This window comes from Centropristis striata, chromosome 9 (genome assembly GCF_030273125.1).
Source record: "Centropristis striata isolate RG_2023a ecotype Rhode Island chromosome 9, C.striata_1.0, whole genome shotgun sequence".
NCBI classification, from domain to species: domain Eukaryota; kingdom Metazoa; phylum Chordata; class Actinopteri; order Perciformes; family Serranidae; genus Centropristis; species Centropristis striata.
Window position 1 is genome coordinate 21,423,144 of NC_081525.1, and position 26,487 is coordinate 21,449,630.

Here is a 26,487-nt window from a genome sequence, read left to right on the forward strand (position 1 = left end):
TTGCCATTTTAAACGCGCGGTTAATGTTGTCAAGCGGTCTGTTTTTTTTTTTTTTTTTTTAAGTTGTTTAGCTTCAGGCATAAAAAAAAAAAAAAAAGTTAGACTGAGGAGCTGTGGCTTAGCTGGTTAAAGAACCTTTTACATCAAAATATTTCCTAGTAAGCAGTTACAAAAGACGGTTTAAACAGTAAATGTATGAAAACGCTGGAAGTGAAGTAGTTATGAGGACATGACTACTGAAAGTGGCAGTTGCATAAACCGTCAGGGCACTTAAGTTCAGTGATGTTTAAACCATTTACATTTGTTTTCACATGGGACATGAACCCTGTTCTCCTGTGTAAAAGTCCAGGTCCTGCATGGCCCCCTGACCTCCCTAGCTGGCTACTTCAAAAAGCCTTGATGGTGATTCGAAATTCTGGCTTGCACCTTGGGCACAAAATATTTGAAAACCACTGGTCTAAAGAATACCATGATACAAACTTACATCTGCAAATTGTTTATTATTTTACTACAAGTATACAAAACTGAACAGACAAATCTATGAAAATGGATCTTATTTACAGAAACAAAAGTGTTGAAGGTGGAGAGGGGCTGGACAGGCATGCTGTGCTGGTTTTGAAGATCAGGAGACGGACGAGGACGGTCACGCTGAAGACCCCACAGAGGCCGACTGGTTGGCAGACTACAGGAAACAGAAAAAAAACAAACTTTAACATGGAGGATGCAGTGCTCTGCTTGACCATCATAAAGAGAAAAAGTTGCAGATTGCCACTTTAGCATGTAAAGAGCTCCCATCACTGCATTTATTATCTGATCGAACTTTAAAATCAACATGTCAATAGTTCCCTTTTGCAAATGGCAAAAAGACAACTTTGAGAGCAGTGAAACTCAACTTACAAGAAGCCGATGCTGGATATCAAGTGATCTGCGAATGAACAGTATTGTTTTCTTCTATAAAGATAGGCCACTTCACGATTATGAGAAGTGATTTTGGAAAAGCAGCATATAGTCTGAAGACTGACCTGCAACCAGCCACAGATTTGATCAACATGCGTCAGCAGGTTTAACAACCAGTATGAGTTAAGTGTCAAATTACACAGGACTCCTCACACTCTTCGTAGGCATTCATGTAGTTTGAGGTACATTTCCTCCTTGGATGCAGACTGCAACATGTCAGCTTTTTCAGATGACACTTTCTGAACAGGAACCTGAATTAAGACGACTGGAACTCCACCAGAAACCATATGCAACTAGTAACTACTGCATGCTGGGCTTTTTTTTTTTAAAGACTCAGCAGGGTGTCATCGCAGCAAAATCTTGTTTTTTGGAAAGCTGTCCTGGAAACTTATTACATAAAGACATGAGCCTATCACTCGCCTCCTGTGATTTTCCCTCCTGGACACCATTGCCGTTGCTGGCACTAGAGTCAGCGCTGCCATTAACTGTGGCTTCCTGTTTCGCTTGTTTAGCATCAGTGTCCTTTACTGGGCTCTCGTCCTCTGGTTTCCTCTGTGTAGAAACATAAAACCAGTCAAAGGGAGGGGGAAGAGAAAACTTAACACCTCTGCACGACTATTTCACACAAATAACTTTAAGATTTGACATTCCGAAGAGGGAAATGGAAACCAAAAAAAGGTTATGTCAAGGTCACATGATTTAATGGATCGTGCACACAAAACTTTGATCAAGCTTAATTTACAGCATTAAGCAGTACCATAATGCAACCACCGATACATGCCACAACTACAGTAAGGTCACCAACAGAAGTCACACAAGCCACAACACGCAAGCTTAAGAGCCACAGCATCGCCACGACCAAAGCAGGCAGACACATGGACCTTGAAACACAATTAAAGCAGTACAGCCAGTTTGTTACACTGCCAGTACATCCTCAAGGTTTTGTTCTGTATTAAATGGTCATTTCATTTGGCAGAATAGACCAATTTATAAAAATTTCACTGGCTTTTAACCAGTCACCAGTTTGACATTGGCAGCAATGAAGGAGGAAAAAAAACAATGTTTTATACTGCATGAGGAGATTAGTGTGCCTTACCTTCTTCCTGACGAGGTGGGAAATGTTTGAGACGGAGGTGCTCTCAGACGACGATTTAACTTGGATCTGAAACAGAAAAGTTTTTGTACCGCATTCATTCACATACACAGTAAGCAGGCCACACTAGGACTGTGGACAAATACAATTTATTTACCTGGCTGGCTGTTGCAAACGCTGAAGATGATGAAGCCCCGCCATTTTCACATGGGAATGCAGAGGAGGTTGAGGCTCCGCCCTGCAAAAGGAGGGTCAGTTATCAAAACCGCTTCAGATAAGTTTATAGTGCACTCCAATAAGCCCAGGGTGGATTTTTACACTGGAAACTCAGCCTTCCAAGCAAAGGCATTCAAAAAAGGAACTTAGATTTTTGAGAATAGTTCTACCCTGGAGGGTTTTTAGCCCTTTACACGTGCATCTGCTTGTTGTCCTGTGTACTCACTAGTGTCTGCTGGATGGCCTGGGAGGCGATGCTGCCCGTTCTCTGGCTCTCCTTGGCATCCTCAATTTTTTCCCTGATATCAGGCAGAAGCTGCTTCAGCTCCTCCATCTCGGTCTTATCTTCTGCAGCACCATCAGCTGCGTCAATCAACTCCTGCAACATGGCTTTAGACAGAAACCGACTGATCAGAACACATGCATGATTTAAAAATAAATAAAAAAAAAAAAGAGCCTCAGCTGCCATAATTTGAAGGTTCGAGAAAGGTGTAGTAATTTTCTCCTCCTTCAAGAAATTAAGACAATCCCTGCATCCCCTCAGAGAGCCTACTCCTCTAGAGAGAAGGGAAACTTACCCAGGCGGGCCTCAATGACCTTTATGGAGCTGTTGTAGTGCTGGATTGCCTGGTTGTACTGATCCATGTAGCACAGTGTTGTGGCGATGTGGTAGTGAGTCTCTGCCAGCAGACGACTGTGGGGAGGCAAGTGCTTCAGCTGCAGGGTAAGACACTCCTGGAAGTCTTCGAGCGCCTGGGGATGGTTTCCTGTCAGGGAGGAACAAATGCAACTCAGATTTGCACGAGTACTAGCTGACATTCTAGGTGAAAGAATGTCTTAATATGCCGATATGATTTTGAAATTTAACAAATCGTCATGTGTCGCTGGCCTTTAATAGTTTGTTCTTCAGCCCTATTATAGTGTGTACTTAAACTTGAGAAACTACAAACATTTGTGAAGAGCCAAGATCCCACAAGAAACTGGCACAATAATGTAAGTGTTTATTCAGAAGATGATGCAGGAAAGGTTATGCGACATGTCCATCCCATAGATGCTGCATGAAATATACCTGATTCAGCGCTGACTTCTCCAAGTTTCAGATATGACTGGGCTGCCATTAGCTGGTCCTCTTTTCCTTCCTTCCTGTGAGGATGAAGAAAAGAGAATTTTACTGTCCCTCATTAACAGAGTCTGAATTTGTTAAACCATGCGTGTGCAGGCTGATCAGGTAAGGTATATATACATTTTTAAAAGACCGACTTGATTGTGTTACGGTTCTTATTCTACCATCACTTTGCACTTACTTTTTGTAGATGACTTTAGCTACCTCCAGCATCTCCCATGCCAACTGCAAATTCCCAACTTCGTCCTCTTCCTGAGGATAAGAAGACTTTCATCAAGATCCAAATATTTTTAATTATTTCCAAGATACTGCATGTATGTGAACTCACCTTATCCTCTCCATTTTTCTCTCCATCCTCGTCATCATCATCGTCACTGTCATCCTCATCTGTTAAAGCAAAAGACCATAAATACAGAGTGCCAACTATCGTTTTTATATGTTGTGACTGAAGTGGAAACTGAAGGGAAATCTGCTCAAAACCAGAAATAAATGGTTCCCCTAAAGTGCAGTAAATCCTTGCTTCAGAGAGTTTCCCCATCACCCTTGTAAACACCTCTTATGTGACTTTTTTTATATCAACAAACACCAAGACTGTGCTCCACCCTTCCACACAAATAGTGCTCTGTATCCAAAGATCTACTGCCCTCTGGTTCCTCGTTGTCCCCCGATTGCTCATTGTCCTGTTCAGCCTCTGGCTTGGATTCCTCATCTTTTCCTTCAGTCTTGTCGCCATTCTGAGCTTTTGAAGCCATTGCCTTCTCTTTCACAGCTTCTTTTTCAGGAGACGCAGTAGGACTCTTCCCCACACCGTTCACAGGAGCTCCTGGGCTCTTCGCTCCATTCACTTCAGCTTTCTGGACTGAACTCTCCGCTTCCCCATTCATAGTGGAACTTGAATGTTCCTCTGATCCATTAACATGTTTGGCTGGAGACTTGCCCACACCGTTTTCTTTCACCTTAGTGTCTCCCTTTCCATTCTCAGACTCCAGCTTGGTGTCAACGGCCTCAGTCGTTGCCTTCTCTGCCATTGCATCATACACCTGCTTTCGTAGCTCATCTCTAGTTTTTTCTGCACCAGTGGCATGTGAAAAACATGTTCAAATTCTTTAGAATTTGAAGGTCAGAGAACTCACAACTCACTGTGAGAAACATGGTTACATTTCTTTTCTAATACTGCATTGGTAAATTGTTGTTTGGGCAACTTGGCTGTGCCAAACACTTCTACACATGCAACCAATGTTACTGTATTTACATTTCAGATGATTGGACTTTAATTTTCAGCACAGTACTTGACAGTCTTATTAGAAATGGGATTTAAGGAAACGCAGTAAAACTTTTGACAAGCTTGCAATATACACAGACCTGCCTTGACCTACTACTCAAACAGTTAATTAAATGCACCTAGTCACAAACCACCATTACTACACAAAGAGTGAACTAAATACCAAATATTTCAAATAACTTCTGATGCCATTCCAAATCTATAATATATACTCTTCAGGAGGAGAGAAAAAAATACACATATATACACACAGATACTGACCATCAAGATTGTTGGCACTTTCAATGTTTGAGCTGTCAGGCTGCTCCTCTTCCTCAGACTCTTCCGGGACTCCCTCCAAGGCATTACCAAGAACACTGTTCTCCATCCTGATGAAAGACACACACAAAAGAAAGTGGAGGTCAAGTACAAAAATTGACACTGAACTCTATTTAATAGTAGTCCAATCAGCACTTTGCCTCTACACAGAATGCATGAACTAAACTGAATTATGTGCTTGAATCATATATATATATATATATATATATATATATATATATTTTTTTTTTTTTAGTTTTACCTGGCAAGCTCAAGTAGTGACTTCCCACAAAGGAAGAAAGCCTCTGCACACTCTTCAGCAGTCTCCCCATACCTTGCAGCCCTGGCAGATAAGTATTAAGAGAAGAGAGTTTTGTTGGGAAAGGGTGGTACAGACTACTGTTAGACAATTAAGAGAACAAAAAAAAAAAAAAAAAAGCACTAGTGGAGAATACCACCTTCAAGCTGAGGTATGACTTGAATTAATTTCATTAAGCTTCCCACACATTTTAACCAGAGTGAAAAATAAACTCAATATCACACACCCACACATTCTCAGAAGACAGAAAAAAGTGAATACTTCAGGTTGATATAATTCAGAGACACCCATTTTACATATTAAACTTTAGTAAAACTATAATCTTCATTAACAGTTAATATTGTTGTCCATGTTGAGACAGTCACAGCACATCACATGAGCCTAGTACTCACAGCATGCTGCAGGCATCCTGGAAGACACTGACAGCAGAAACAACATCTCCCATCACCAGATGCCTGTTCCCTGTGCCAATCAGCTTCTTTGCCTCCTCCGCGACATCAACAGAGCTGCAGGAGGTGGGGAAAAAGCACATGTATATAAACGCCAGTAATAATAATGTGCACAGATGCAATGTCGTCACACTGTTAAAATAATGGCCCAAGTCATTTGTCAAAATTGTTTGTTTTTTTTGCCTAAATCATCTCCTCATGACGCCGGCCACCTATGGTAAAATCACCTACATCCTCAGTTGATCAGATCATGTGATTTTACCACTTTAAGATAATGGCCTATGTCAAGTGTGTGACTTACCCAGATTTATTATGCCCAAGTCAAAATAAAATTATATTTAGGCAATTTTTTGAACATGCCTTTGTGACTTAAGATATGGTAACACTTTATTTTGAAGGCTTCTACACAAGAGTGACATGAGCATGTCATAAACATGACATGGGATGTGTCATGAACATTGACACTTTGAAGTAACATTAATGCTCATTATACTTGTCATGTCATGTTTCCGACAGGCTTGTGTGACTCTTATGTAGACACGAAATACTTCGAAATAAAGTGTTACCATATCTTGCTTAAGTCACAAAGTCATGTTCTAAAAATTGAAAAAAGTAATTTATTTCTCTTAAGTTATATAATTTACACACAGTGTTATAACTATACCAATAGCCATCCTTTGTTACATCCTTTGAGTGAAATGATCAATAAATGTCATATGTTACACTTTGTGAACTTTGTGTTTCCTGCAAGACTTGAAAAAAATGAGTTCGGCAATTATTTTAACAGGGTGACGATTTAGTTGTGTGTACGGATACTCACCTGTCTGCTGCTGCAGCTGCTGATGAAGAGCATGGCTTCTCCTCCGCACTGCAAGTTCAAACGATTTCAGTCAATGTCAACACGACCTAGTTCTGAACAACCACAGCCGACACACCTAACTTTTCATATTCTCACATAGTTGAAGCTACTCGTGGAGATGGTAGCAGCGCTTTATTGTTGTTAGCACCGAATGATTAATAGCCAACTAGCTTACCAGCGAGTGATAATAGCAGCGCTTGCAGCCAGCCCCAGGTGCATTTTATCATCCCTTCACCGTCATAGCTACTACCATATACTGCGAGTATGTAAAACCTAGACGTCATGTTAACATATCTAACCACACAAGGCCGTCAACGTTAGCCGCGTTATCAAGCTAAATGCTAGCTAGCTGTATGTTTCCCGTAGCGTACACAGTGAGAAATTACAAACGACTCTTACCTCCCAGAGCTTGACGCTGTGGCCGCTTCCTCTGGCATTTTTACAGGACGACAGTAGAGACAGGGGCGAGAGACAACAAAAGCTGTGTGGTGAGCGGAGTACCGATATCTCTCCTGACAGTCTTTGTTGGCGCGCTTAAATAGAGAAAAAAGGCTTTCTATTTCCGCTTAACTTGGGACGCGGGAGATTGGAGTTAAAGGGGCCGCAGCAAGTATCATGATGCATTCAGAACCAGTAGGGAAAAATAGTCATAAAATAAAACATAGGAAATATTGAAGTATTGTGTCAGAGACAAGCAAAAAAACACATTATCTGCGTATTGATTGGCACGCACAAGTCCTACAGAATAACTTGTGGCTATTTTTGTTTGAATTTTCATTTGATTTATACAGTTTTCACATGATAAATAGCTACACTTCTTAAATCTGCCAATATGCATTTTTTAGTTGTTGGAATTTATCAGAAATTGGTGAGTCGATTTGATCTAAAGCCCACCTGACAAACTCGTGTTTATTAATTACTATCTGAAGGTTAATGTAAGCCGTTCTTACTTGGGATTGTCATATTTCTGATGGATTGTATACAACAACTACCGGTATGTAACAGTAATTTACAACAACAGATCATTATGATCTGAATCAGCTTGCGTTTAAGATGATTTAGCTTGATAATGCCGTTGGTCTGAATGAAAACAACATTTTTGTTTAAAGAATAAAGTCTGTTATTACTCTCAGTCGCATTCGAGACGGTCGACTCCTGAAAACGGAATCAGACGGGAGTGAAACCTCTCGGTTCGCATTGACAGTGAACACACCATAGTTTAGTAATATAGAGTAATATATTTTTACGTTCTGATAAAAATGCAATTTTGTACGCTGTGGACGCAGAGCCTCGTTGGCGCAGTAGGCAGCGCGTCAGTCTCATAATCTGAAGGTCGTGAGTCCGAGCCTCACACGGGGCATTTGTTTTTAGTTTTTATTTAGCGTGTCTGTCATATGTTCTCCGAGCAAATCAATCTTTAGCCAGCCAATAGCAAATTCAAATGCTACCAACATGTGACCAATCAAATGTCGCCCCACTACCAAGAATTGTGAAAACCAATCACCTTTCATTGCACCTTCAAATATTTTGGCTAATCGTATTGGGGAGAACTACTAAGAGGGGCCGAAACCACTCCACAAAAATTAACACCAAGACTTTTACTCTCCGCATACATTGTTCATTGTCTTCTGATATATTTTGGTAATTTCGCTTAATTCTATTGTCTCGATATTTTAACATTATAATAATTCAGTTTACCTACAGTGGTGGTGGGGAACTGGCACACTAGCAGGCCTATTATGAAACTATATGCACATAACCTAATGTTGGCTGACTGATTTAGGCTGCTGATAGCCATTGCCTGTTTGGTAGTTTTAACTTTAATATTGCATAATGTTAACGTGATGGACCTTCATTTCCCACACTCACACAAACTTCATTTGTTCAAAAACTACTATCAATAGACTGTATAAATAAGGTAGTAAACTTAATCACAGTAAATTATAACTTCTCTATTGCATTTGGAGTACGGTGCATAACGATTCAAAAACTGGCAAGCATAAGCTTTCAAGCCTTGCTCAATAAGGCGTGAGGGCTTACCTAAGCTAGCATTATCTGGCTAATTAGCTCGGTAGTTAAAGAGCTAAGCTAGCGCGGAACGCCTGATAATTAGTACTAGGCCTACTACTAACATATAAATAAAGTAATTATAGAATTTCACTCACCGAAAAAACTGGAACAAAGACTTCTTGGACGATATTTTGCAGAAAATATAAGAAAGACACAAACACGATGGACGGACAGGTTCAGTGAGTGGATTTAGAGTAGAGGGGCCAAGCAGCGAGCTGACAGCGAGCAGCGATGACGCAAAGCACCGACCTGTCACTCAAAGCGGAGCGCCCTCATTTGTGCAGAATTTTCTAAACTTAAACGAATTCTTTATAAAAATAAAATAAATACGAGTTGTCATGGAAAGGGGAAATCAGCTCTTGAGACTAGAGGCTTTAAAGAAGTTTATCTCTTCTGTGAAATTGGACCTTTTAACATGAGAGTCAATCTAACGTGCTCCCTTCTGCAGCCAGTCTCAAGCGGCGAGTCGAGGTTGCAGTTTTTGGTACTTTCACATGGGCTTCACCGCTCAGGAACGGAGGTTGCCGCTTGGTGTCGAGGCTTGAGACTAGAAATCCCTGTAGATGTGTTAACCTCATACACTCTATGCAGGGCCAGATTAACACTTTTCTGTACCCTGGCCAACAATATTCAACGACCCCAGAATCACCATAATCTGGCAAAATACAGTAGGCCTAATATACAGTTAATATACTCAATTCATCAATAACTAACTGTCCTCAAGTGCATTTTCATGTACAAACGCTCATAGAACTACAAATGCACCACTATGTCTTCTTGTCAAGGCCACTCACTCGCATATGATGTTATGAAAACAAAACACATCAGCATCAGTATAATCTGGCAAAATTGACCCACTAAATCTATGGCAACAATAATAATAATAACAATAATAATAATAATAATACATTTTATTTGGAAGGCGCCTTTCTTGGCACTCAAGGACACTGTACAAAAAGATAGAAAAAGAGAGGGAAGGAAGTGTCCTCAATTTTCACTAAAAAAAAGAAGTAAGCAACCACTTTCAAAGCATCAAATATTTTTTTACCAACACCTATTCCCAGCAGCACAAATGTATTGAATTGATAGAGACATCACAGAGGAAGACAAGACACAAACAAAAATCAAGAATCTAGCATTTTGGTCCTCAGCTCATTTTAAACATAAATCACCCTGTCACCTCAAAATTAATTTTTGAGCAACGGCTCCGATGGATAGTTTAACATATAAGAGAGAGATAACCAGATATTTTGCTTGTGCCCACACTGCCCTGGGCCCTTTAGAGGTTGTGGGCCTCTGGGCAATTGCCCAGTTGCCCTTAAGGTTAATCCAGCTTTGAGTCTATGATTAACCTGTTTACAAAGGAAATCATGTACTGGAATTGTTTCAGAATGCCATTGCATGAGCAAAGAAATTGAGAATGGGTAAATGACAAGCAAAGGCCCAGTACTGTACTGTACCAAAGCCTCTGTATAATTCACTATTAAAAAACACTGTATCACAGACAAACAAATAAATTCAGTGATGTCGGGTTTCGAAGCCACATTACCAAAGCTGATTTTGGTAGCCTGTTACTACAACTACTGCGCCGTTGTTGGAGCACATAACCTAAAGTTGGTGGGTTCGAGCCTCCTCTATGCAAGGTGTGTACCCTTTTGAAAAGAAAAAGTGTGTCCCGAATAACCGTTTAAGTGTTGTTACTTTTATACATGTTTGAAAAAGGTAAGACAAATATTATGTTAATCTGCAATGTACATTACCCACAAACTGTAACTAACTTCCCTAAATTTACCTACCAAAACTTGTCTGGGTAAGTTGCAAATATCGTTAACTTAGATACTTGGTCAGCTTGAACAGACCTAGACCTTTATTTAAGAAAATCAAAAATGTTTTTGTCCAAATGTAACCTAAGAAGCTACAGATACTGAAGGCACTTGCACTGATTATCTGCCACAGCTAACCACTAACAAGTTGTAGCGAGCTAATGAAGCTATCTGTAGCAAACAATGCTCGTTCATTTTTTTAATTATATATTCATTCTTTCATTCATTCATTATCCTTAACCGCTTATCCGCACTTGGGTCGCGGGGGGCTCGAACCGATCCCAGCTGACATTGGGCGAGAGGCGGGGTACACCCTGGACAGATCGCCAGACTATCACAGGACATAGAAACAGACACGGGCATTTTAGAGTCACCAATTAAACCTAAGTGCATGTTTTTGGAAGGTGAGAGGAAGCCGGAGTACCCGGTGAGAACCCACGCTGATACGGGGAGAACATGCAGACTCCATACAGAAGAGCCGCAGGTGGGAGTCGAACCGGCGACCACCTTGCTGTGAGGCAAGAGTGCTAACCACTAGCAAATTGTAGCGAGCTAATAAAGCTATCTATCGTCATATATTTAGGCTATTATATTATATAATGAGTGGGAGGAACGTAAAACATCAGAATAATTCTTAAGGTCCACATAATTGTGGGAAATGTCTATACATTAAATTAATATTGTGGTTATTTTATTCAGGAATTGAAAAATGGATATGCTATGACCCAGAGTGACCAGAAGGTGGCGCCCATGTTCCACTGTCAAACTACTTCCCTTTGATTCCACTTCACTCAGCTATCAGTCAAGTTTAATGGACCTTAACTGCAGAAGCAGCTGCTGTAAATTATGCAAGCGAGAGAGCTATAACTTCGTTGTAATGATTTAAATAAAATTAAATAAACAGATGGTTTATGATCACATAAATTAGTGAATTGGGAGGGAATTGCTTTCATTCCTTATGATTGTTATGACACTTGTGCTCTTGTGCTGTCATTTTACTAACTTTCATAAGTTACTGTTAATATAACGATAGCTGATTTAATAGCAGACACACGTTTTCAAACGACACAGTTTCTCAAAAGTATTTTGAGTGCACATGTCAATTAAGTAATTGAGCTGAAGTGAGTGAGAGAGTCAGAGAGAGAGGAGGGCGCTGAGCCTGACTGTGGGCTCCAGACAGACTTACTGGCTGCAGATGAAGTTTTCAGTCACACTGCACCGTGGGACTTTTTAGGAATTCATATTAACCATCCAGACTCTATCTCCTGACTGACATGTTGCGATGTTTCGTGCAGCCTTACAAAACGTGGACTTGCTTTGGGTGATTTTGTTGTATTTTGTTTTTCTACCGGAGACTGGCTGTAGATCAGCCGATGCAGACAGCTGTCATGAGGTGAAGACAGCTTACATGATGCGCCAAATAGGCCCGGTGGAGCTGGTGCCAGACAGGCCGGGATCAGGTCAGTCTGCCCCTTTGGAAATATCATGGTAGAAATACTTTAGGAGGAAATACACAGAGGTGGAAAGTAACTGAGTACATATACTGAAGCACTGTACTACTCTACTGCATTTTCAAAGGCAGTATTGTGCATTTGACTCCAGCTATTTACATTTTTGGCTCTGCAGATCGAGATTATAAATGCAAAATATGATGAGTGTATGAATTGAAATTCAGTGTCAAAAATCAAACTACTGAGCAGTATATAAAGTAGTTAAAGTTATATTCATATATTATAATATAACCCGGATAGGGCCATTCTGCTGCATAATAACTGCTTTTACTTTTAACATTTTGCTGACAATACATATGTAAAGTTTCAATTGAAGGACTTGTACTTTTTAGATTTACTTACTTAGGAAAATGATCCAAATTATTTCCTCACCACACAAAATATGTGGATCAAATATATGGATAAGATCCCTACTAACCACAGCACAATAAGGCATTGGCAGCCTTCCTGTGCTAAAATAAATTTTAAAAAATTGCTACATTTTCCTTGTGTTTTTGTGACTAAAATGAAAGCAAACAAACTCCATGTAGCGTTAAATCAAACTCTAGTGTAATATCTCTCCTGTTGTTAGATTATTATATCTAAAACATTGCAGTTTCTTGTTGCCCACACAGTGTTTTAACACATAGTTTTAGAAATAAGGGATGTGCGCTGTGCAGCATAGACCAACACTTCTTAGAGAGAGAAGCTATTTCTGTTGCAAAATAGTCTGCAGCACTTATATAGAGCTCTTGAAAGCATAGTTGGCTATAAGTGGTGGTGTTAAATATGCCGTTTTCTAAATGTAAATGCTCATGAGATTTTGTCTGGCTCATGAGAGTCTCTTTGCATAATATTGCAGAGAGTGAGCAACCACTTCTAAACTGTTCAATAGGACATCAACATTTTTTAATGTAACTGCACTGAAAATGAAATCACAAAAAGGTGATACCTTGGAGTCATTTTGTTGGCAGTAATTTTAGATTTCCCCAGGTAGTAGGGACAAGTGGTGGATGATACAGATCTTGAGTTAACACGCTTTGTGTTCTTGTAATCTTGACACACATAAACTGGCTCCTTGTCATAATTATAGAGTTCATGGAAATGCATATGAATGAGATGATAATAGCCTTGCTATAATCAGCAGACTTGAGGGAATCTGTGCCAGACATCTGTCGATAACGTACAGCTGCAACAGAATGAACAAGCTCTGCTGTAGCTGTAAAACGTTCCTTTGGGGACTAGGAGTTTGCCCGCGGTTGATCACACTTAGTTTGCAGTAGCTTGTACCAACCAAATTCGACATAAGGCACTGTAGTGTTTCCATTATGATTGTTCCTGCAGGAACTGATAGTGTGCTATGAGCTTGTGATTGTTAACAGCTAGTTAACGACACATGATGGTGACCTTTGCATTTTCAGGCGGAGATGTCTGCTAATTATAGACGGTTACACCAGTAGAATCTCTATACAACATCCCTACACAGCACAGTCTTTTGATCTGGTGTGGCCAAGCCTGAATTCATTTGGGAGAGGTGTCATTTTAAGAAGGCTACAGTTGTGTAACTAATCCTCGACAGACACAAACACCACAAATACACCACTCCTTGGTCTTTTCATTGGTCAAGGCTTCTAATATACAAGATGAAAAAATATATAAAGTACCTCCGAAACGACCTACTAAAATGAGTTTATATATAGTTGAGTACGAGGTCACATTAACTTAATGATCTCTCACAAAAAAGGTCCATGTACCGGAAATTTCTGAAACTGGGATTAATCTGCGCCCACAGACATATACTGTACTACGCACCACCTGTTATCATGTGACCTGAAATTCCATATATGTATCATGTGATAACGAGGGAAACTTGCTCTATGACAACTGGGCAAACCATCTGCAGATGAAAGCCATGTGATGCAGCTGAAAGCTCTGGAAAATTTCCAATGAGTGGACCTTGTGCTAAGATTTTTTAAAAACACGTTTAATGAGTAACTTTAAGACAAGAACAGAGGCTTCACAGGTTTTTGAGTCATGCTGACTGAGTTAGTTTTGGAGTGGTTGTTTCCAGTCAGCCAGAGCTAATAGGAATGGCCAAAAGTTTGACACAGGTTCAGGTTGTATGTGTGTGTGTGTGTGTTAGGTCAGACATAGGTGAACCGTCCATTCCTCTCATCTCTCTCTCTCTCTCTCTCTCCTTTGATCTCAGTCAGCTTCTTTACAGCTTGGCTTACAGCAGTCTACCAACGTCAGACTGCTACACAGCACACACACACACACACACACACACACACACTTAAGTGTGAGTGGTGAAAGGTGTATGTCATCATGTCTGTCCCATAGGTCCCATTTTAGAATTATTTTTGTGAGGTCATACAGTCTTGTTCATGGAATGCTTTTAGATTTTTGCTCCCTAAGTGGATAAACTCATTTAATAGATTAACACAATGGGTTGTTATTAGTTTGTTAAAGTAATAATATTTTTATTCAATTAATGTCTGTAAATCACTATCCATCGCCAGATTAAGTAATACTATGACGATTAAGTTTATGGCCCACTGATGAAAGTCTGTGCATTTGCATGTTATGAACGAACAGTTATTGACGGGTTGCATCACCCAGCAGTTGTTGTCGTCCATACATGTTTGATATCAGTTCAGTTCTGTTTGACTGAATACTTTGTTGGTCAGTTTGTGGTTTGACTCTCATTGTGGAGAAATAAAAAGACTGAAGTGAGATGAACAGACTGAGAATTTTCTAGGATTTGACAAAACAATTCTTAATTGAATTACATTTTGTGGACACAAAATGCAGTTAAACAGTTGAATTGTAATATATTGTATCGCGATACTCACCATATCGCACAATGCTTAAAACCACAAAAATATCATATCTAGACTCAAGTATTGTGATAAAATCATTTTGTGGAGCCTGTGCCGATTCACACCTCTATCAAAAATCGCACTCACTTCCTTTCACCGTAGGTGCGTCCAAACAGAATAAAACAGATCTTTGAGACTGTTACTCAAGTCAGCGATGGCATGTGTCTTGAAACAATCTTTAGGGATGAATCTCTATCTCTGGTTATATTGGTGAAATTTATTCTTACCCTTTGTTCTAGAAAAAATATGAAATATTTATCAGATATGTCACTGTTTTTTATTAATCATGAGAAACTTGCTGAATACGCCTTCAAATTTTTAACCAAGGTCGGAGTAAAGGTTGATAGAAATCTATGCATACTTCATTAAATAATCCCTTCCCCCTTCACATTCTGTACTGGAGGAGATTTAACCTCTCCGTGGCTGAAAATATGAGCCATCCTGAAGCTACTGTCTCTGTCTTTCAGATGAGTCACTGCGAGTGTGTGTCCACCCTGGACCCAGCTGCTGTACCAGTAAGATGGAGGACAGCTACATGGCGGCGGTTCGAAGTGAGACACAGCAGAAGATGCGATCCTTCAGCTTTGAACTTAAGTACCTGATTGCTGGACACACCAAGGCCTACCAAGGTGAGGGAGAAAAGCAGTTAAAGAGGAAGGAAGGGGTGTAGGATACAATACACATACATTGGCAAGAAAAAGAAAGTGAACCCTTCAAAATGACCTAGTTTTCTGCCTTTATTTGTCATAAAATATGATCTGAGGTAGTTCTGTAAGAAAGAATGGTCCAAAAATTCCACCTGAATGTTGTGCAGGTCTAATCAGCAGCTACCGGAGGAGCTTGGTTGAGGTTATTGCTGCCAAAGGAGGTTCGACCAGTTATTAAATCCAAGGGTTATCTTATTTTTTCCACCAGGACTATGAATGTTTCATGGATGTATTCAATACAGACATGAAACATTATAATTGTTTGTGTGGTATTAGGTTTAGCACATTGTGTTTGTCTATACATGGGACTAAGATGCAGATCAGATCACATTTTATGAGTTTTTATGAGCATTTCAAAGGGTTCACATACTTTTTCTTGCCACTGTATTAATTAATTCAATGCAATATTGAAATAATAAAGCATATTTGGGAATTGAAAAAAATGTACATGTAGGTTGATGTGTGTGTGTTGTTGTTTTTTTTTTTTTTTCAAACAAACAAAAACACACCAGGAAAGTGTTTGGTTTTAGTTTCTCAAACAAAATAATTATCTTTTTTTTTTTTCCAATTTGTTTACTATTTTTTAACTGAATATGGTGTGGCTTTTGGACTGTTGGTTGAATTTTAAAAAAGTAATATAAATCCACCACCACAGGCTCTGTAAAATATCACTGGGAAGTGGTCTTTCTTTTTTTTTAATGACTAGACGATCAGAAAATGATTGTTAAAGTATTCCAAGATTAATCCATCATGAAATTATCCATTTGTTCCATCAGGACATTAAAAAGCTTGCTTCTGTTTCAGCTATGCTGCATTCATAGTTTTCCTTAAGGATTTATTATGATTGACAAGCACCAATAATGCCTGTTGGTGATTAAATCAAAGTGACTTTAATAGCAGTGGTGATTTTGGTGTTTTAACAGTTCTGTCAAGTGCCTGTAGCCCCCTGCCATTCTCACTTTGTGTGTTCATCATGAAATAGCTAGTTTGTGTCAGGGTGGTGGTGTGAGGCCAGTTTATTTTGTGAGGCGCCACAGTGGCTAGCCAAACAAACAACTGATGTTCGATTGAGTCTTTGAGAGAGCAAACTCTCAGAGGGAGCAGCGGAAAACTTTGTTACAACTCTCCGCTCTCTTTCTCTGTCTGTCTGTCTCTGTCGCTGCGATAATCAGGTTTTGTTCTTGACCAATGAGAGAGCGAGGGACGGAGAATGTTTACATTCAGTACGTATCCGCAGCAAAGTGTTGTTGCCGTGGGCAACAGCCGGTCCCTAACGGGCTGCTTTGAATAGGAGGAAGAATACTTTGCTTGTCCACTTGTCTCTCAACGCTATTCACCAGTCTGTGTGAGCATGTGTGTGTGTGTGTGTGTGTGTGTGTGTGTGTGTGTGTGTGTTTGTGCACATGAATGTGTGTTTGCGTGCATGTCGTGCAGAGATTAGGAGACGGGTAGAGTTGATGAAACTGAGCAGACAGACATGGCAAACATGTACCTCTCTGTCTTCTTTTTTCTGTCTCTCTATCCCTCTGTCCCTCACTCTCCTCCCCTGCTACATCTGAATGCACTCAGGCTCCATTTCAGCTGCTATTTATGCCCAACGGATGGCTAAACCATCCATGGGTAAAATTAATGCAAAACACCCATACACAAAGAAGGCCTAAACAAAGCCAAAACACCAGCAAGTGAGACGAGACCAGTTTAGAACTGAACATTTACTTGAACTTTAAACAATATGATTGAAGCTTTTAAATAGTGAGTTCACCCAAATAAAAAAACAAAACACATTTTCTCATTAAACCCAAGGGACATGCAGATAGTTTTTTATGCTTAAGATTAGTGATAGATGCCATTCTTTGAATATACTACAGCAACCTCAGTACAATGGAAGGAAATGGGGTTTGTATTGTGCTGCTCAAACCATTGAGAAATGCAGAAAAGAAAATGTTTTTTTAGGGATGCACCGATCCGATATTCAGTATCAATATCAGGGCGATATTGCCCAAAGTGAGTAGATTGGATATCAGAAGAAAAAAAAAAGTATAATCTGATTCAATCCATTAGCCTAAACTATTACGTAGATACTTCACTAAACTTCGGGGGACCTGCCGTAGAGAGCGGTAAGCAGCATGTGTCACATGTGTGTGTTATGTTGAGATTTTGGCAATGTTTTTTTTTTTTCCTTTAGGGGAGCCAGGTTTAGCAAATTGGATTCAGATTTTTTTTAACAGCTTAGTTAGGAAAAAGATGGTGTCGATATCAGCAGATACTTGCGGTCGCTGTATTGGTACTGGACCTAAAAAAGTGGTATCATTTCATCCCTACATTTTTATGAGTGATAACTAATTAAGGTAGTTAAAAGCCTTTTTAAAAAAAATAATTAATTAATTAATTATCCTTAACCGCTTACTCAGGTCGTGGGGGGCTGGAGCCGATCCCAGCTGACATTGGGTACACTGGACAGTGTCACCAGACTATTTCAGGGCTGACACATAGAGAGAGACAATCAAGCTCTCATTCACACCTACGGGCAATCTAGAGTCACCAATTAAACCTAAGACATGGGGAGAACATGCAAATTCCATACAGAAGAGCCGCAGGCCGGAGTTGAACCGCTGCTGTGAGGCAAGAGTGCTAACCACTACACCACGTGGAGCCCAAAGCCTTTATTTAGTCAGATAAAATTGTTTTAAGCTTGCAGTATACGTATCAGGATGGAAAAACATACATTTATAAGTACATGTAGGTTTTTTCTGCCCAAGCGGTAACATCTGGGCCTGGAAAGTGAAGCCAATGCAGAAGTGCAGGTGGCAGGTCACAAAACCTAGAGAATTAAAACAATCTACCACAGCTAAATAATTATAGTGGCAAATTATATAATATATACAGTCATTGAAAAAATTATTAGTAAATTATTATTATTAAAATGAACCATAAATTGAAGAAAACAAGGGTGGTCTAATAATTTTTTCCATGACTCCATATCCTTTTTTTTGTATTTTGGGTGAACCAACCCTTTAACAAATGAAATTAATTTTGCCCCACAGCAGTGTTCTCCAACAGCTGAGCTGAATCTCAAAGGACCCCCTCTCCAGAGCACAGTGATTAAAACCCACTAGAAACTGAGACATGCCCAGAGCGGTTGTAGTCAGGCTCTATTTACTCCCTGAGGATTACTTTAGTGTGTGTGTGTGTGTGTGTGTGTGTGTGTGTGTGTGTGTGTGTGTGTGTGTGCGTGTGTGTGTGTGTGTGTGTGTGTGTGTGTGTGTGAATATGAGTCTGCATGCTTGCGTGTGTTTCTCCTGGCACTGTAAGACCCTCGTGCCCTCTCGACCACGTCGCAGCTGTCATCCAATCACAGAGGGTAAAGAGCTAATCACATGACCCCAGAATAGTCTTTGCTGTGTCACTCGATGCCGTCTGTATTTGTGTTGCTATATTGCCAGGACATGGGCATGCAAACACATAAAAGTGAGACGTTTTCACTCAGTACTGCTCTACCGCCTCATCCCCCGATCACCATCAATGTCACTACATCATAATTCAATCTATTTGAGTGAAAATGAATGTAAAGAATTGTTTTTTTTATTTTGTAAATTTCTGCGATATGTCTGCAGCTGTGATAGTGTAATACAAAGTGGTTAAGACAAGAACACACACACACACACACACACACACACACACAAACAGGTACATTGACTGACGAACTTAGTGAAAGTCACGGATAAATACACTTCCCTCTCACTCTTTCTCCTGGTTAGTGTGTGTGTGTCTCTATGTGTGTGTCAGGATGCCAGTAGATTGACATCACCCTTTTACTTCGCGAGTTTCAAACATAGTCACACACACTGTCACACACCACGGGCATGCAGCCTCTGTTAAAAGTGTTGTCCACTTTATTAGAGCCTGTCGGACACGGAAACACAGTAGATCCTGAGATCTGGCCTCTCATTATCACCTGACTATAGATAACAGGGTAGTGAAAACGAGCTCAGGGATGAATTAAGTTGTGTGCTATTTTGGCTCACATGCAGTAGGATAAAGTCAGTCCAAGGTCAGTGAGGCACACACTGTACAACAAGGAAAAATAACATATGCACAGATATGGAAATGTCACATCTTACAAGTGTAAGTGACATGTATCTGTGTGAGTTGTGCTCTCATTTTGAAAGTGGAACAATTTTGTATAGACACTCAACTACACAATACAATGTATATATTTGCATCATTCATGACATTACAAATTAACAAAGAAAAGGATTTGATCAAATATACATGGCAGCATAACATGTTTACCTTAAATGGCAATAAAATTATCCTAAAACATTTGACATTTATTGTTGTGTAAATGATTTACAGTGATAAAACAACTGATATTGAAGAAATGGAAGAGATTCAGCTGACACTGTATAGACTAACAATTAATAAATTAATCAACATAAAAATTGGCACATTAATCTTCATGACAATTACAGGGTTCTAACCTGGGTTCTAATTTAAAGTTTCATACATTACCAGGGCTTACAGGGACTCTCTGTAAGTCATTTTGAAGGAGACAGGCACAGCTGCCTAGGAGATAGATTTCCTTTTTTTTTAAACTAATATGTTTTGAGAAGAAAGAACTTAGCATTTTGCCATGGTGTCTGTTTCTTACAGTAGTTTATTCTCGGGGTCCACAAGGGCCCCAAGTCGGCCGTCCTTGTAATATGTTGGTTTAAATTGCACATCACCCAATAGGGGTCACTCGATTGTCAAGAAGGTCGACAGCTGGCAAACTTTGCTGTGCCAAAAGTGGTCTAACTGCGCAATGTTGCTACACAAAACCTTTATGGATCAAAAAAACAGCAGTGGACAGCTCCTCTCTCTCCGTTGCAGGATGGAGGGATTCAAAAGATCCTTGGCTCCTACAGCCTTCAGGCTGTCTAATTCTTCAAGAGCTAACAGACTAATGGAATTTCCCCTCGGGGATAAAAAAAGTAATTTTGAATTTTGAATTTGAGTTTAAGGCAACAAATGAAAAACTATCATTTTACGATATAAAATAAGACAAAAAGTGTCTTTATCAAATATGGTTCTTCACATATTCATGGACATCACAGATATTATTTAAACAAGGTTTTAAACAAAATTATTTAAAAAAGTGTGTCCAAGCCGGCAATGGTCCCAAAAAGGACTGTTCCTACCAAAGACGAAAGGTCAAACCTACGCCCACCTCAAATTTTATTGGTCACAGACTTATCATCAGACTTTTAAATTGATGTTTTACCTTTTTAAACTTTAAATGGGCGGTTTGTGGGCCAAAATAGTGGTTTATTGCCTGAGGGAAACACCATGCCATAGAGGGTTAATTATCTTGTGAATATTATGTTCTTGTTATATACATAATTATTATCAAAAATGTTTGTCACTAGTGTGTACTGTATAACAGAATATACCTTTGTCTTCTCTCTTGTTTCAGAGACCTTTGAGTCGCTCGTGTCCTTCACATCTAACCTGACGAGCACGCTGTTCGACAGCGCCTACTCTGCTCTGGCGTTGGACTGTCGCCCCCTTGTGTTCCAGCTGTTTAGCGACATCAAACGCCACCTTTCTGGAGACTCTAATTCCTCATTAGATAACACTGTGCGTCGCTTCTACAATGATCTTTTCCCGTTAGTCTACCGCCGCCTTCTCAACCCTGGGATCGGCCACATGTCATCCACGTCCTATTCCTCCCCTTCCAACGCTCCCAACGACTGCCTGCGGATGACGCGGCAGGATGTCAGCCCATTCGGACCTCATCCTCGCCTCCTGGTCAGCAGCTTGTCCAGTGCGCTCGGGGCGGGCCGAGCACTGAGCCGACTGCTGAGACTTGCCGGAGAGGTTGTGAATGCGACTGAGAAGGCGACGTTATCCAGAGAGTGTGGCCGAGGCTTAGTGAGAATGCAATACTGCTCCCACTGCAGAGGGATGACTTTGATAAGGCCCTGTACCGGGCTGTGTGTCAACATTATGAGAGGATGTCTGGTAAGTGTTTGTGCATTAAGTGTTTGTAAGGGTTTATATGTTTTAATGTGCTAGATTAGAAAGTTGCTAAAAAAAGATCATGTATGTGCATTAAGTATGAAGCTAGTGGCAAGAGGCAATTAGCTTAGCTTAGCATAAAGACTGAAAGCAGCGAGAAACAGTTATCCTGGCTCTGTCCAAAGTTCAAAATACACGTATACCAACACATCTCAGTTTATACCTTGTTTATTTTATCCGTACACAAATATAAAATTACAATTTGTAGCCGGGCATCGCCAGACTTACTCGCAAATGTGTATTAGTCTGGAACCTCTTTCATTTTTAATAGGGCACCACCACAAGGAGTTCTTAAACAAGGAAGTAAGTTAGCATTTTAGCGCTCTGGGGTCTTTTCTGCTAAACTCAATGAGGATTTTGAATGAGTTTTTGGTTAGATGACTGAAATAAGGTCTGTGGTTAGCACAAGCTTAAGAGATGTTCGTGTTTTGGTGTACGTCATTAAATACGAACTTTTTACGTGTCCATAAAAAGGCGGTTGCTAACAAGTGGCTAAATCACAGCGGACATGGACGTGAACTAGTACGTCTTACAGCCTATTGTATTGTTTTTCAGTGCTCTTGCAAACTCTTGTAGATTGTAGATTAGGTTAGTAAACAATTTGTTAGGCTACGGTTTTGATAGCTTGTCAAAACTGCTGAGCTTGTCAGAGATCATCTGAAGCATAACGGTAGTGACGTTGAAATCATGCGACCGTGGTGTAGTTCGCAATAGCATAACGTTACATTCGTCAGCTGCATTAATGCTTCAAACTTAATAAAAGCGGTATTCATGTGTGAAGATTATCCTGCTGATCAAAATGTGTAAGCATCAGAAACGTGTGTTTGCCACAGAGCTGATTTTCTGCAATGATCTCAACTCCAATGCAAAAATCCCATTGGCAAATTCTCAATAGACAACATGGCGATGCTAACTTGCAGGTCCGCCTACAAAAAAACATAATTTCATCTGCTTTCTATTTCCAAGGGGTAGGCTATTATCAATTGGCAAATACCAAAATACCTCTGCATAGATCTGCAACCAATCAGAGCAACGAAACCTGCAATGTAGTGCTGGGCAACACATGCACATACCATGCTTGGGCCGCTTTCAAGCAGAAAAAAAAGGCCAACCTAGTCTCAAACAACAGTTACAACAGTACGCAAAACTGTGTTTCTGGAAAAATTTGAGGTGGAATATGAACAACACAGTAACAAAATCTTGATTTTAATTTGATCAACACTGCCTAGCCTACTGATCGGAGGATTGGTGGTTCGACCCCTGACCATGGCAGCCTACATGTCGTAGTGTCCTTGAGCAAGATACTGAACCCCAAATTGCTCCCGATGCTGCGTTCATCGGTGTGTGAATGAATTCCCAATGGTGGCAGGTGGCACCATTTAGGCTAGCCTTGGCCACCAGTATGAATGTGTGTGTGAATGGGTGAATGAGCGCAGTCTGTAGCGTAAATCGCTTTGAGTGGTCGTAAAGCAACTTGAAAAGCGATATATACCGGTAAGTGCAGGTCCATTTACCATTTACCATTACCATTTAATCTGAGTTTCGTCGGCCGGGTGCGCTGGACATCATATCAGAAAATCAAATGTGATTGGCCCCTCCAGCTCTCCAGTTGGAAATCTGTCTGAATTGTAAGGGGATAAGACACATCTGCCAATGCAAATAGTAAAGAGCTCGGAAGATTTGTCTTGTTCCCATGGCTCTGAGTTACAGTATGCGCTTAAAAAAAACAAACAAGTGTATAGCATTAACTGAGTCAAATTAACTTGCCCTTAAACATCCTGTCAAACAAAAATATTATATTACATAGAGATATAAAGATATATCACATCAGTAATGCCTTTAAATAATTTGTTGTTCTAAATTAGATTTACAATTTGGTGGCCAGTACAACTAATGCTATTCTTTCCAGATCATATGTGTGCATAATGTTTTAGATTCATGGGAGGTCTCCGATTATTTGTCTCCTTTTGCCTCTGGAGAGGCAAGTAAAAAAAAGTTAATTAGTGCTTTTCTCCTCCATCTCTTACATTTCTGAATCACTCATTCACAGCATTTTATCATCAATAATTCATTCCAAAGTTTTAGACTGACAAATAAGAGCATTGCCAAAAGAACTGGCAGTATCTTCTGTGCATCTTACTGGGCTGCTTCGAAATGTTTTGGACAGCTTTAACAGCACCCACAATAGAGAGACTTAGAAGATGGCACTGTTCATCCCACTTGAGAGTTTCTTGGAAGCAAAGAAAGCATGGTGGTAAAACAACTCCCATCATGTTTATCCTCTTCAAGGGAAAGAAGAAAAACCCACACAGCAAAGTCAAGAAGAGGCAGAGGGACAAGTAGGAACAGCCTCTGTGACAGAAGGCAACTTAGTGTATGGGAGATGCAGTCTTGACCATCTTGTCATCTCGATCATTGGCTCATTTCCAACCGTTAATTTTGTTTTTCGAATTATAGCAAAGTGTCACAATCAATTTATCACTGCTAGACTGACTTTAAAGTATGATATACTACAACTGTAAGCCACCTTTTAACCCGTTTTGTTTCGGGTCAAATTGACCCATTTTAAAGTTTCAAAATCGAAAAAAAAAATATTAGAGATGAAAGTTATTCTGCTTGGCTTAATAAGTGTAATCAACATATAATATGGAAATGGTTCATTTCACATATCAATATCATGTAAAACCATTGTATTTTATATGTAGGTCTTTCCAATGTACATGGAAAAAAATTTGCCTGCATTTTTTAATGAGAAATGAATCATTGAACCTCATTGAACCATGATCTGTGAGAGGTAAAGAACACCATTGCACTAAATTTCTGACACTCTTGGATAATTAAACATGCCCTGGATCAAATTGACCCACAAACATTTTTGCTGTTCCTGAGAAATGAACACAACAGGAGGGTTAAGAAACATTTAAAACATTTTCCCATTTGTCCCTTCTTCACCCCCCTTTTCCCTCCTGTCTTTAACTACTCCTATTTCTCCTCTTTTCCTGTCCATCCTCTCTTTTCTAGGTGGGTGTATCAGAGCTTGGCGCCCCCTGGGGGAGTTTGGTGGTCTTGCTCCAGCGGTTAGCTGCTACTTTAGCAACCAGTAGCAACCACAACAGCATGGAGTTAGCTCTGTTAGCGATCCGAAACCATGTGAATGATGCCATACTGCACGCTCAGCTCCACGGGCCACGCATTACAGCCACAGTAAGTTGAGGGGATGCTGGGATGGAGGGAAAGATGTAATACTCAGTTCTTCCATGGAATATACTTTTTGATTTTTAGATATTGATGGCAGTCTAGTGAAAAGGGTTTAAAACAAAAGTATTTATGCCTCTAAAACATGCCCCTGTAAAAAAAACAATCATTTAAAAGGAATCAGTAACAGATTGCTAAACTATCCATACTCACATGTCCCAATAATAAAGTCATTTGAATTTTGGACACAGAGTGAGGAAGGCCGTGGGTTTTCTTTCAGCCTGGCAGTTGGATCTCCTCACAAAAGCCTTGTACCTAGATGGGCTAAAAACAGCCTCATTCTTCAGAGAATCTGGGGTTCCCCTCAGTCTGTGTGTGTGTGTGTGTGTGAGTGTGTATGTGAGTGTGAATACAGATCCAGCGCCAGACAAAGACTGTGGTTGGCGGGACAACCAATACCCAGAATGCAGCTTGGTTCTGAGTGATGAGAAAGTTTCTGTGGCTAATCTCTGGACAAACAGACGACACACAAACACATGCATGCATGCACACACTGTTGGAGGAGGAAATAGAGTAGCCATCCAACTTTGAGAGAACACTGTGGACTTAGTAGAGTAGATTCCTGAGAGGTAAACAAACATACACAGGCATAATTACACTGCTAATTGTGGCTAATACGAAAATACCACTTAATTGAACATTCGAGCTTCGCAATCATTGCACATCATCAAAGGCGAACCTCCTAACCCTTTAACAGTGTGTATGTGCAGCATGTGAAATTGATAGATGATTGCAATAGAAATTTTAAGACAGATTTTACCGGCCCCTATCATGCATCATGTTTTTTTTTCTCCAAACTTTGCAACAAGGGCTACTTGTACCCCAGTAGGAACTTTCCAGTTTCCAGGAATTACACAGGAATGTTTAGCTATCATGAAAACATAAAATGTATATATGTTATTTACCAGTTAGTACCAGTTAAATCAGAACTGGAGAGTATTTCTTCATTAAAAGTAGGGATGGGAATAAATAATCAATGATCGATTAATGGCCGTTAAGAATATGGTCGATCGCATGGGATTTTTAATCGATCTGTATATTTTTTAATTTTAATTTGATCTATGACTGCGTATCAGTACTCACTGAACGTGAATAAGTCAATGAGCTGAGAATTAAGTTGGATAAAGCTTCAGTTTGCAAATTAAAGCTGCAATAACAATCATAAAACACACAGAAATACAAGAGTATTCATTTGAGCAAAACTAGCTTACTGTATCAAACCTTGCTAGCATGAATTACTAGGTTTAATTTGATCCAAACTTATTTAAACACAAAACACACTTAAATATGCAAGATTACTGTGAAAACTAACCTCATACCTCTTCAGGGACTAAAACATAAAACATTGAACTCCTCACTTGAGTTAGTGTTACGATTGACAGGATCAAGTCTCTTTTCGTCCTTTCAAAATAAAAGTGTCCGTTACCAAAACAGGCTTTTGCATAGTACTGTATATATATATATATATATATATATATATATTGGGCAATATATATATATATATATATATATATATATATATATATATATATATATTGCCCATGTATGCAATGTATGTAACTTTATAGATAAACGAGTTGGCAGGTTTTTAAATTAAAAGACAAG

At 39.8% G+C, this 26,487-nt stretch overlaps 2 protein-coding genes and 1 non-coding gene across 6 annotated transcripts in view; 2 read left to right on the forward strand and 1 right to left on the reverse strand.

Annotated features, from left to right (window-relative positions):
- Positions 1-480: 480 nt before the first annotated feature.
- Positions 481-7,628, reverse strand: nasp (nuclear autoantigenic sperm protein (histone-binding)). Of its 4 annotated transcripts, none has more exons than XM_059342056.1 (15): positions 6,995-7,628; positions 6,557-6,604; positions 5,680-5,793; positions 5,231-5,311; positions 4,933-5,039; positions 4,033-4,458; positions 3,718-3,776; positions 3,571-3,641; positions 3,336-3,409; positions 2,845-3,033; positions 2,493-2,656; positions 2,208-2,288; positions 2,054-2,119; positions 1,378-1,509; positions 481-682 (listed from the first exon to the last, which is right to left on the reverse strand). In XM_059342056.1, exons 1-15 carry the CDS (start codon positions 7,030-7,032, stop codon positions 644-646), a joined length of 1,689 nt encoding a protein of 562 aa, XP_059198039.1. In that variant the 5' UTR covers positions 7,033-7,628; the 3' UTR covers positions 481-643. The 4 variants fall into 4 exon arrangements, with proteins under 4 accessions (XP_059198039.1, XP_059198038.1, XP_059198042.1 ...); XM_059342055.1 differs by having other exon boundaries at positions 4,030-4,458; XM_059342059.1 differs by lacking the exon at positions 4,033-4,458 and having other exon boundaries at positions 6,995-7,621.
- A 254-nt stretch (positions 7,629-7,882) lies between these two features.
- Positions 7,883-7,955, forward strand: trnam-cau (transfer RNA methionine (anticodon CAU)). The gene has a single exon. It is a non-coding gene; the product is annotated as a tRNA-Met (tRNA).
- A 3,694-nt stretch (positions 7,956-11,649) lies between these two features.
- Positions 11,650-26,487, forward strand: part of LOC131978138 (glypican-5-like) — a 69,337-nt gene continuing 54,499 nt past the window's right edge. The window contains exons 1-4 of the mRNA XM_059341660.1: positions 11,650-11,948; positions 15,328-15,489; positions 21,023-21,570; positions 24,649-24,831. Coding sequence (XP_059197643.1) covers positions 11,771-11,948; positions 15,328-15,489; positions 21,023-21,570; positions 24,649-24,831 — 1,071 coding nt within the window. The 5' untranslated portion in view covers positions 11,650-11,770. The remainder of the gene's footprint in view (positions 11,949-15,327; positions 15,490-21,022; positions 21,571-24,648; positions 24,832-26,487) is intronic.